Source organism: Pseudophryne corroboree, chromosome 11, assembly GCF_028390025.1.
Source record: "Pseudophryne corroboree isolate aPseCor3 chromosome 11, aPseCor3.hap2, whole genome shotgun sequence".
NCBI classification, from domain to species: domain Eukaryota; kingdom Metazoa; phylum Chordata; class Amphibia; order Anura; family Myobatrachidae; genus Pseudophryne; species Pseudophryne corroboree.
In genome coordinates this window covers 260,414,879-260,428,032 of record NC_086454.1, presented here as the reverse complement: position 1 = coordinate 260,428,032, position 13,154 = coordinate 260,414,879, and the positions used below count along the sequence as shown (strand labels likewise).

The following is a 13,154-nucleotide window of genomic DNA, read 5'->3' as shown; positions in this document are numbered from 1 at the left end:
TTACAGGAGAGCTCATAGGCAAAGATGGGGGGTGGTCCAGTTGCCTGGAAGACTAGACTCAGCATCTATGGATTGTGACTCTTTTGCTACTTTTGTATTGATCTTCATATTGCTAACTTGTGGATTCTTCTCAACTTCTGGTAATATGGTAAGAACACCCTGATGCCATTGAGTAAGAGCACTGGAATTATCCTTGGAAGGATGAGATGAACCTGGAAGTTAATTGATGGTGCTTGAACAAAGTCACAGAATTAGAAACTTCCTTAGAGGATGTGTGTTTAGAAGAATTTGATTGCAACATCTTTGGACCAAATTTTTTCATTACAGTGTCATTAAAAGTCAATCGTTTCTGGAGTATAGAATCATCAGACTCAATGGGGTAAATTTACTAAGAATCGTATTTTCCCGTTTGAGGTCAAAGTTCAATCACGAATGACATCGAAAGTGTAAATATGCAACTTTTTGAATTGATTACGACTAATTTACTAAGCTGCCGTATTCTGCATTTTCGGTTTTTCCGATGTCGATGTCATTCGTTTTTTTAGGCAGTGTTTTACGTGAGTGACTTGTAAAACACTGCCGACTTTAATACAATGAATCTCGGCCGGATCTGAGAGATCCGTGCTGGGCTTCATTGTGCACCTTGTTAAAAAAAATAAAAATGTTTAAACTTTAAAAAAAAATTGCGTGGGGTCCCCCCTCCTAAGCCAAACCAGCCTCGGGCTCTTTGAGCCGGTCCTGGTTGCAAAAATATGGGAAAAAAATTGACAGGGGTTCCCCCATATTTAAGCAACCAGCACCGGGCTCTGCGCCTGGTCCTGGTTCCAAAAATACGGGGGACAAAAAGCGTAGGGGTCCCCCGTATTTTTGAAACCAGCACCGGGCTCCACTAGCTGGACAGATAATGCCACAGCCGGGGGTCACTTTTATACAGTGCCTTGCGGCCGTGGCATCAAATATCCAACTAGTCACCCCTGGCCAGGGTACCCTGGGGGAGTGGGGACCCCTTCAATCAAGGGGTCCCCCCCAGCCACCCAAGGGCCAGGGGTGAAGCCCGAGGCTGTCCCCCCATCCAATGGGCTGCGGATGGGGGGCTGATAGCCTTTGTTGAAAGTTATGAATATTGTTTTTAGTAGCAGTACTACAAGTCCCAGCAAGCCTCCCCCGCAAGCTGGTACTTGGAGAACCACAAGTACCAGCATGCGGCGGAAAACCGGGCCCGCTGGTACCTGTAGTAGTACTACTACTAAAAAAATACCCCAATAAAGACATTACACACACACCTTGAAAGTATAACTTTAATGCATCCATACACACCACCATATACACATACTTACCTTATGTTCACACGAGGGTCGGTCCTCTTCTCCATGTAGAATCCATGGTTTACCTGTTGAAAAAATTCAACTCACCAAATCCAGTGTAGAGGGCTCCTCGGGTAATCCATTTGTAATCCACGTACTTGTAAAAAGAAAAAAAACGGGACACCCGACCACGAACTGAAAGGGGCCCCATGTTTTCACATGGGACCCCTTTCCCCGAATGCCAGAAACCCCCTCTGACTGATGTCTAAGTGGGTTTCTTCAGCCAATCAGGGAGCGCCACGTTGTGGCACCCTCCTGATCGGCTGTGTGCTCCTGTACTGTATGACAGGCGGCACACGGCAGTGTTACAATGTAGCGCCTATGCGCTCCATTGTAACCAATGGTGGGAACTTTGTGGTCAGCGGGTGACCGAAAGTAACCTCACCGCTGACCACAAAGTTCCCACCATTGGTTATAATGGAGCGCATAGGCGCTACATTGTAACACTGCCGTGTGCCGCCTGTCAGACAGTACAGAAGAAGAGGACCGACCCTCGTGTGAACATAAGGTAAGTATGTGTATATGGTGGTGTGTATGGATGCATTAAAGTTATACTTTCAAGGTGTGTGTGTAATGTCTTTATTGGGGTATTTTTTTAGTAGTAGTACTACAGGTACCAGCGGGCCCGGTTTTCCGCCGCATGCTGGTACTTGTGGTTCTCCAAGTACCAGCTTGCGGGGGAGGCTTGCTGGGACTTGTAGTACTGCTACTAAAAACAATATTCATAACTTTAAACAAAGGCTATCAGCCCCCCATCCGCAGCCCATTGGATGGGGGGACAGCCTCGGGCTTCACCCCTGGCCCTTGGGTGGCTGGGGGGGGGACCCCTTGATTGAAGGGGTCCCCACTCCCCCAGGGTACCCTGGCCAGGGGTGACTAGTTGGATATTTGATGCCACGGCCGCAAGGCACTGTATAAAAGTGACCCCCGGCTGTGGCATTATCTGTCCAGCTAGTGGAGCCCGGTGCTGGTTTCAAAAATACGGGGGACCCCTACGCTTTTTGTCCCCCGTATTTTTGGAACCAGGACCAGGCGCAGAGCCCGGTGCTGGTTGCTTAAATATGGGGGAACCCCTGTCAATTTTTTCCCCATATTTTTGCAACCAGGACCGGCTCAAAGAGCCCGAGGCTGGTTTGGTTTAGGAGGGGGGACCCCACGCATTTAAAAAAAAAAAAATTAAAACATTTCCCACCCCTTCCCACTGAAAAACATGCACGGATCTCATGGATCCGTGCATGCCTATACAAACACGGGATAAAAAAGCAGGTCTGTTTTTTTTTAGCACTTTTTCACGATTTGTATTTCATCACGGCAGTGTTTGGCTATTGTCGGCAGTGTTTGTGTTTTGCACTTTTTAGTAAATTCCCGATTTCTAGCAAATTGCAGGCGTATTTGACCGATGGTGTATTGATTCGTGATTTTTTCCTAGGACTTCCAAAATATTACGAATGCCCTCATCACTGCCGAGATTTTTGCTTAGTAAATTACCGAGATGACACTTTGAAGAAAAAACGGCATCTCGGTCAAAATCGGGACCTTAGTAAATATACCCAAATGAGTGGATTAGCCCATTCTAAAGTTTCACCTTTGAAGGCAGGGAAAAGGTGTCTAATAACATACCAGATGATAAATCAGACTCCATAATAGTGTTGTATTGATTAACCAATGCACTGTATTGCACCAGATCACCACCTAAATAAGGGATGGGGAACCTTCGGCCCTCCAGCTGTTGTTGAGCTACACATATTAGCTTGCCTTGCTACAGTTTTGCTATTTGACCATACTAAAACTGTTGCAGGGCATGCTGGGATGTGTAGTTCAACAACAGCTGGAGGGCTGAATGTTCCCCATCCCTACTATAAATCAAGTGCACTTCTTACAGATAAAAAGAGGAATCCTCACACATAATAAACAATGATTAAAATACACATCCTTTTGCTGCATGGGATCACTTTCCCCACATGATCCAAAAATTATAAACAGAAGAAAATAGGCATCACCAGATGATAATCAGCCTTATAGATCCTTTTATTGGTTCCACTCACATAGATGTAAGTATAATGGGGGTAATTCAGTCCTGATCGCACGCAGGTGTTTTTTTGCAGTGCTGCGATCAGGTAGTTGCTGTCTACAGGGGGAGGGGTAATCGCTGTGCAGGGGTGCGATCGCTTGTGCAGAGAGCTGCACAAACAAAAGTTTGTGCAGTCTCTGCACAGCTCAGGACTTACTCAGCCGCTGCGAAGATCCTGCCAGGAGCTGACATCAGGAATCCTCCATCCAAACGGCTGGGCACGCCTGCGTTTTTCCGGACACTCCCTAGAAACAGTCAGTTGACACCCACAAACGGCCTCTTTCTGCCAATCTTCTTGGGATCGCCGGTGCGATCGATTTCTTCGTTAAATCCGTCTGTTCGGCGATCCCCGTCGCCGGCGGCCGACGCACCTGCACATTGCGAAGCATGCGCAGTTCATACCCGATTGCACGGCTGCAAAAAAAGCTAGCGTGCGATCGGATCTGAATGACCCCCAATGTGCATATCATCCTCATATGATGCTGTTCCACACTTCAAGATTCTTCACTGGAAGGCTGGAGGCTTAGGGGGTAATTCAGAGTTGATCACAGCAGCAAATTTGTTAGCAGTTGGGCAAAACCATGTTGCACTGCAGGAGGGGCAGGTATAACATGTGCAGAGAGAGATAGATTTGGGTGTGGTGTGTTCAAACTGAAATCTAAATTGCAGTGTAAAAATAAAGCAGCCAGTATTTACCCTGCACAGAAACAAACTAGTCTGATAGAAACTCTTCCAGCAGTCCGTGTCACTTCTAAACTCTATAGATGATCCACAATGATTTGCAGGCGGTCCATTCCAGGTGCTGAACTGCCGACTGGATCCATGGGGCTGTCATGTTTGTGCTTAATTTTGCTTGTGAATCTGGAGTTGGGTCTCGGAATAGAATGGAGCCTGAGACCATCAACAGATGAGCTGGATGGTCTTAGAATATTCTGTTCAAGGACTGGATACACAGGCAGTCTGCAGGCTGATATTGAAGTGGAACTGTGGCTTGTCTCAGAACTAGAACTGGTGATTCTGGAAGCTATGATAGCCACAAAACTACAGATGAACCAGACTAAATCCGGGCTGTTACTGGACTGGCCTGGAAATGGGCTGTGACTGGACCGAACTGGATCTAGTAGTGCTGATACAGGTATGCTGGGTTATGACCAGCTAACTCAGAAAGAGCACAAGGATGCTGGGATTCAACCAGTTATGCCTCAGGTACAGCAGGAATGGAACTGGAACTGCCTATGTATGCTACCAACTGGCAGAATCCTAGGGATCACCAATGGCAGGCTTCAGACAGGAGATGCTCAAGTAGAGTTGAAAGCTGGCAGGAACCAGTAGTTTCACGAACAGCAGACGCAAAGGATAATGTTTACAACTCTGCGCAAGTGGCAGAATGTGCACATAGCCCCAGGAGACACTGGGTATACCGGAGACACTGGAATCATACACCTGACCGCCAGAGATCAGGGAGCCAAGGACATGGCTGGAAAAGTAACATGGTTTTGACACCATCTGGAATTACTGCTGTACTTTTATCCCCTGAGGTGCACTGGGATTAGTGAAGCAAGTCACATGAGGAAATGCTGGAAGACATTGGTGTTTTTAGCAGTAATCTGACTAAATCCAATATGGCAGTGCCCAGCACCCAGAGATGGAGGGAAAACTCATGACGTACATGCAGAGGAACCAGGGTGCAGCAGGCTAAATGGGACTGAGAGTAATCGTGGGCATACACTATAATTATCTGGCAGATAACCTGCCAGATCTGGCTGGTTGGAATGAAAATCCGTTAATGGATGAAAGCAAATGACAGACATCTATTTGCTCCCAAACACTAGAAAACAGGCAAAAACTGTTGTTCATACAACAACATCGCACGTCGAACCTGCAGGTCTGATGTGCGATATTGCCTACGAGGGCCATGTTGCCGAATGCAGCACGTCCCCGCTCCCGTCCCCCCCTCGTCGCAGCTGACATCAGCAAGTGTGTATGCACTTGCCAATGTTGGAAACCCATTGTGGACGACATTGCATGGTTTGCGATGACATCCTAATGTATACGTAGCCTCAGTGCATCTACAAGATCTCTGCAGAGCAGGTCCAGAACTGCTTTTTGGTCTGATACACTGTTGCAATCAGGAATCTGCACTTCACACACAGGATAAGGCTCAGGTGAATAATACCAGCCAACACAAATTTTGAGTCTGGGTTCTGCCTATCTGATCTTTATTTCTTCCACATTACTAATTAACGAAAAAATATTTTTAGCCAAAAAAAGTTTGCTTTTGTAGCTATCAGAATGAAATTAGGGATTTTAAGAAAATTTTCATAACTTTATTGGGCGGGATGTACTAATGTACATCGCCGCCCATCGCCACCCTGCGCCACGATGCTGATCGCATATGTACTTACATATGCGATCAGCATTGCGGAGGACAGCTCTTCCGATAATAGCTGTCCTCCGCGATTCACAGCGGCAGCCTGACTTCCGTGATTCGGCCCCAGGAGTCAGTCTGCGCATGCGCAGGGTGACGGGGGTGGGCGCAAGGCATGCTGGGAGGGATCCGATCGGATCCGTCACACAGCGTCGCGGAGAGAAGCCCATAGGCTTCTATGGACTATCGCCAGCTAAAGCTGGCGAACCCCGCCGCGGCGCTGACCTGCCGGCCGGGTGATGGTACATCAGGAAAATGCGGTAAACAGGGGGTTTACCACATTTTCCACTTAGTACATCCCGCCCATTGTATGTATAAATAAAACAAACTTTTGTTATGAATTTGAATTACTTTTATTTACATTTTTTTTTTAAAACAGCTACTGTAACAGAATATATATAAAAAGTTTAGAAATGAATATTTTTCATATTTCTTCTGTGATTGTATGGACTTTCTCGTATTAGTCCCCAAATATAATGCCCCATCATACTCTCATTGTATTGCCCCTGATAGTGACGTTCAAAGTCTATCACATCTTGATGAAAACGTTAACCTTGCTCTTCCGAATAGGCACCCATGTTATCTTTAAATTGGTCCAAGTGAGCAAACTTGCAGAACTACAGCTATATTATAAGGACAATCATTTCAGTCTGTATTAATAAAAAAGGTTTACAGTTCCAGTAATCTCATTGTCTATGCATTGAGAGATGGACATGGTTTAGCTATCTGTATAGTTACACACTGCTTACCTGTAATGAGGGTCATGATACCACTTGCTTTCCCCCCCGCTCGACCCCTCCCTTATTTACTATAACACGCTTCTCCTTATATGGTCATTCAAAAACTTTAATATTTATTGATCATTGTAAAAGGGACAAAAGCAAAGTTTTTCAAAAATAAACAAAGGTTTTGGATATTTTTCAATATAGAGAATCAGAAGATAGTCCTTAAAATAAAGGCTCAAAAGAATTTTATTTATTTTTTTGACCGGTGAATCAGCCTGGAAGGAGATTCAACACACAGTGACATAGGGGTAAATTTACTAAGATGGGAGTATTATTTAAAATGGGATGTTGCCCCTACCAGATTCTATTTTATATTTATCTAGCACTTTCTAGAAGATAATACCTGGAATCTGATTGGTTGCTATGGGCAACATCCCATCTTAAATAGAACTCCCATTTAGTAAATTTACCCCGTGGTCTTATGCTTAAACTGAAAGTGTTGCAGCTTGTATGCTGAGCAGACTTCTCAGGCAAGAAACTTTGCAAAGCAGGATATCCTGATTTGCAGGACAGATGGCAGGGGTAAGTCACAAGACAACCCAGTAAACATCAGAGTAGTCACAGTATAAGTCTCATGACAGTAATAAACAAAATTCTCAAGATTTATTACTTCTGCTACATAAAATGCTTAAAGTTAATGTAGAACCAATGGGGGGTCATTCCGAGTTGTTCGCTCGTTGTCGATTTTCGCTATGCTGCGATTTGTTGCTAATTGCGCATGCGCAAGGCACGCAGGGCGCATGCGCTTAGTTATTTAACTAAAAACTTAGCAGATTTGCTGTGGATTCAGAGGCGCTTTTCAGTCGCTCTGCTGATCGGTGAATGATTGACAGGAAAGGGGCGTTTCTGGGTGGTAACTGAGCGCTTTCCGGGAGTGTGCTAAAAAACGCAGGCGTGTCAGGGGAAAACGCGGGAGTGTCTGGAGAAACGGGGGAGTGGCTGGCCGAACGCAGGGCGTGTTTGTGACGTCAAACCAGGAACTAAACGGACTGAGCTGATCGCAATCTGTGAGTAAGTCTCGAGCTACTCAGAAACTGCAAAGAATTATTTAGTAGCAGTTCTGCTAATCTTTCGTTCGCTATTCTGCTAAACTAAGATACACTCCCAGAGGGCAGCGGCATAGCGTGTGCAATGCTGCTAAAAGCAGCTAGCGAGCGAACAACTCGGAATGAGGGCCAATATTACTATATGGTACTAAAAGTAATTACATTTAAACTGCTGACGGACATTTCAGAATTTGTATGAGATACTATATGAGTACTGCAAATCTTAAAATATTTGAAATTTTTTACATGTTTCATGACAATCTCACCCACTGAATAAAGTGATTACTGAGCGTTGCAAAATATGTAAACCATTTGCTTGCACATTATTGGCTGACCAATAACAAATTAATGCTAGACAGACTTAAATTGTACAAAAAATGGCAGAACCTTGTACAATTAAATCTAATTCAACCAGATTTGACAGTATGATAATTTGGGGGATATTTTATTTTATTTTAAGACTGAACCTCCTGTGGATCTGCGGAAAGGCTTTTGATGCATATCTTATTACATACATTAGCATTTATTTATTAACAGCATATTTTTTCAAGGCACCTCTAGTCCAAAAGTTCTTATTGAGAAATGAAAAAAAAAAATTAAGTAAATTGTGCTCACCTGTCACCCTTAAGTTCAGTTATGTGATGGAGGACAAAGTTGTGGTTCTTATTGGCCACATGTTTTATGATTGGCAGCCACCAGCACTGGTTTTGCCGATCACTTTGACCGTAAATAATTTGTTTTAGTCCGGTACCACCGGGAGGTGGTCAACATCCCGCTGGACGGGATCCCGGCGGTCGAAATACCGACACCGAAATCCCGACCGCCACAATCCCGACATATTCTCCCTCCGTGGGTGTCCACGACACCCATAGAGGGAGAATATAATAGTGTGCCGAGCGTAGCGAGGCACCGTGCCCGCAGCGTGGCGATCGAAGCGAGCCCGCAAGGGGCTGCATTCCGCTCGCCACCCCTGTCGGGATTGTGCGGTCGGGATTCCGGCGTCGGTATTTCGATCGCCGGGATCCCGTCCAGCGGGATTAAGTACTGATCCCGTACCACCAACCCAAGGCACACCTGCAAGAGCCTCGCGGCACCCCAGGGTGCCATGGCACACAGTTTGAGAACCACTGCCATATGGTAATGTTGGTTTTACACTGCGTTATGTTTATTGCAGAAGTAATACAATCTTTACAACTGGGGATTGTTAAGGAGTCAGTAGTATAGCCAAATGTTGTTGCCAAGGTGAGTACAGCTCCCATTTCTTGTGCTACAATTTTGTTAACCACAGTATTTTACTATGTATTATTTATTTTATATATATTTGAAATAACCATAAAAATAGCAATACCAATTTCCTGTAGATAGGTTTTATTGCAGTTATTTAGACCATGTAACCTAACCTCACTGAACATGTGTCTATAACATATTAAATATTTGTGTTTTGCTATTTTAGCCTTACGGATTCCACAAGAAATGTACAGGTCACTTACTGGGGGACCGGGTTCTTAGGAATGTTTGAGATTGAATTTGGCCTAGATGTACCAACATATTGGGGTAAACTTGGAAGCTGTACACAAATCGTAACACATACAATTAACATATTAATGGAAGAATTTCTGTTAACCAGTTTACAATCATATGGCTTTTCTAATGCAAATTCTAGTGGCATCACTATTTTTCAACTCAAGTTGTAAAGGGGGGAACAAAGTACTGCTAAGTATTAATATAACAAGGGGTAGTGCACCTATAACTCACATTTTAGATGGTGTGAAGGAATATAAATCAGATGAGCTTTTCAGTTGGCCCAAAAAGTCCCAGCTGTGGCCACAAGTCTTCTCTTTTCCTGCAGTGACAGAGACAATCACTAAATGCCACATTTATTGGTGGGTGGGAGAACCGTTTGGCCAACTGCAGCTGATTGGAGGCTGACTCACTTCATTTAAACTTCTCAGAAGCCTTGAGCTTTAAATGCTATCTTGTCCTACCGTGTTTGAAGCAAAACAGATTCCATAAAGCATGAATAATAAATCCTGACTGATACTGTTAATACAGCTTGTTTTTATTTATGCAGCTGATATTTGTGCCAATCTAGCTGTGCCTCTCACAGTGCCATTTGCTGAGGTGTTCAGTTCTGGAAAAACAAAGATCAAGTTCTACTTCTACACTTCATATTGTAAATACCTTCTTGATTAACAATTATTTATAACAACAAAGTATTAACCATTCATGGGTACACCTAGATGTACTGATTGACCCTACTGTACATATTACATAGGTTCCTTGCTTTACCAAACAGTACAGGATTTATAGTTGTGCCCTTATACATCATTGCTGAAGTTGAGCTAAACAGCCCGTCTCGACACCAGATCCCATGAAACTGCTAGCATCTGGCGTCTTTATTGCCAAAAATGCAACAATATGCAACTAGGAAGCACTAGGACACTGCTGATTAATTTGATATATATTAGATACAGATGTGTCCACATACTGTACACCTTATCTATTTTCCTCAATTTGGCATGCCATGCATAGCACAGCTAAGCTTTTTTCTATAAGTAGCGAGTGGATAGATTTTAACATTTTTGTTTGCCATAATAGAGTATGTATAAAATAGCATATTAAAGAAGCAAATTTAGAAAAATCACAAAGTATGGCTAAATCTCTGAGTCTACAGTATGTCATGCCAAGCCATGCCATACATGGCAGGATATTGGAAAGGTGTATGTGGACACATATGTATTGGGGTGACGGGTAGTAGATTTAGCGCAGTTAGAAAGGAGCGTGCAGCACACTTCGGATAACCATAGGAAAGTAAAAACACCAATACTTGTAGAACTGTAGGAAAGAAAAACACCAATACTTGTAGAACTGTAGGAAAGAAAAACACCAATACTTGTAGAACTGTAGGAAAGAAAAACACCAATACTTGTAGAACTGTAGGAAAGAAAAACACCAATACTTGTAGAACTGTTAACAAAAAAAAGGGCTGGTAAACCGATGTGAGCGCTGCTCCTAAAAAGACGTTCTTAAGTGTGTGTATGCCATATCAATGTATATCACTTTTTTAGTTGAATTTATGACACACATTTATTGAAGAACACATAAGGTATAAAGTGACACAGTGTACCAAACCTTCTATTAAAACACATAGAATACATAAATATGGTTCCAGAATTGTATAGCTGATTTAGTACATAGGGAGTCATTCCAAGTTGATCGCTCGGTAGCAGTTTTTAGCAGCCGTGCAAAAGCTATGCCGCCGCCCACTGGGAGTGTATTTCAGCTTAGCAGAAGTGTGAACGGTTGTATCACAGAGCGCCTGCAAAAAAAATTTGTGTAGTTTCAGATTAGCTCAAAACCTACTCAGCGCTTGCGATCACTTCAGACTATTCAGTTCCAGATTTGAAGTCATAAACCCGCCCAGCGTTTGCCCAGCCACGCCTGCGTTTTTCCTGGCATGCCTGCGTTTTTCCGCACACTCCCTGAAAATGGTCAGTTGCCACCCAGAAACGCCCACTTCATGTCAATCACTCTGTGGCAAGCAGTACGACTGCAATGCATCACTAGACCCTGTGCAAAATGGCATCGCTGTGCCCGTACGTAGCTCGTGCACATTGCGCCACATACGCATGCGCAGAACTGCCAATTTATTAGCCTGATCGCTGCGCTGCAAACAAATTCAGCTAGCGATCAACTCGGAATGACCCCCATAAAGTGAAACAATGCAAAGCACCTAGTAGGAACAAGAAATTAGAACGAGTTTGGTGCTGGTATCACCGAATTAACTGTCAGGTACGCCTGGTTCATACCGTGTGTAGCAAGTTGTGTGTGCATCGATGTTACAGTTCCTGGTTGGCAGTCCAGCAACACACCACACACTTTACCCAGTTGAAGAAAATAATTCGGCAGGAGTCCAATGAGTTTGGAAAGGAGCTCTTAACACGACGCGTTTCAGATGTGAAAGCAGTATTTAAAGCCCTGATCCAGATATTGAAATTCTTAATTCCTATCTCAGTCTCCCGCAGTTTGCATTCCACCGTGGGAGACGATGCCGGAACTGTGCGTTCCACCAGCCAGAAGTTGACGCATTGACAGGTTTCTGCATGGTGGTAACAGCTGTTAGCCGATCACGGGTCTTAGAAAAGGTTTCCTATTAGCTTTGCGTTTCAGGAACCTGGAAATTATGTCACAGCAACTTCATTATGCGTTCCAAATGCGGGAATTGATGTAATGGAAATTATGTTTTTTTACAAAATAAACTACCATGGTACTTTGTATTCCCATGCAGTCTTTCCCTCAATGGAGTTAGATTGTATTAATCCACCGGAACATGCAAAAAAATAAATATAGAAAAATTTGTAAAAAAAATTAAATACGTATCTAAAGCAACACACAGAATCAAGTAAATCACAGATAGCACAATTAATAAAAAAAAATTTTTTAATTCAAAATCAGAATTAAGACCATTGGGTGCTGGGCTGTTTACAGAATAGATCCATTCCATTTCTTTTTTGGCTAATTGCTACTCTATATCTTTGGATCTGCATGATTCTCTGATTTGTTCAATGCCAGTATATTGTTTAATATTATTTTCACAATTTTTATATAGTTTTAAAATGTTCTGATAATGGATGGTTGAGTTGTCCCTTTATTTTATTATATATATGCTCCGCCATGCGGGTTTTTATATTTCTAGATGTCTTACCTATTAGATGAGCCTGCAGGTACAGTACATTCTAATAAATAAATTACATTCCTTGAATGACAAGTGACAAAGCTATTCATATTGTACTATTATTTTTTTTAATTCAAAGGATGTTTTTTTTTTAGGATTTGTTCAGGTTATTTGTGGAATGGCACATAACACATGTGCTGCACCTGTGAAACCCTTTTGTTCTGTTGCTGATGGGTTTGGGTTCAGATAAGGTGCTCTTCACAAGTTTATTTTTTAGTGAAGGTGCTCATCTATATATAAACTTGGGTTTATTAGAGAGATGTTTTTTGAGAAGAGGGTCTTCTTGTAAAATGCTCCAGTTTTTACATACTTTTTTCCAATTGTTTAAAATGGCATCCATACTGACTGATAAAAGCGCACTCAAAATTAGAATTAGAGCCTGTACTTTCACTTTTTCCTTCAATAACTCATCCCTTTGGATATCCTTTTCTTTTTCTTTAGCTTTTTAAAATAGTAGCCTTTGTTTCAAAACATTTGCAAATTACATTGAATTCCTCTTCACATATTGCATCTTCTGTGCAATTATGTTTAATCCTTTTGAATTGTACTAGAGGTATTACTTCCAACCAATTTTGATGATGCTCTCTTGTGATGTCAATGAAAAAGTTAGGCTCTTTTCTAAATATTTGTGTACACAAACAATTGTTTTTAATATATTTAGAATCAAAAAAGCCACTTGCTCTGGGACTGGTTTGACAGGTTAAAACTATGTTAAAATCATTTAT

General features: G+C 42.8%; 1 protein-coding gene across 1 annotated transcript in view; it reads right to left on the bottom strand.

Annotated features, from left to right (window-relative positions):
- The window catches only part of LOC134968733 (inactive hydroxysteroid dehydrogenase-like protein 1), a 55,939-nt gene extending 53,057 nt beyond the window's left edge, over positions 1–2,882 (bottom strand). The window contains exon 1 of the mRNA XM_063944232.1: positions 2,853–2,882. Within this exon, the coding sequence (XP_063800302.1) occupies positions 2,853–2,882 (30 nt within the window). The remainder of the gene's footprint in view (positions 1–2,852) is intronic.
- Positions 2,883–13,154: the final 10,272 nt, after the last annotated feature.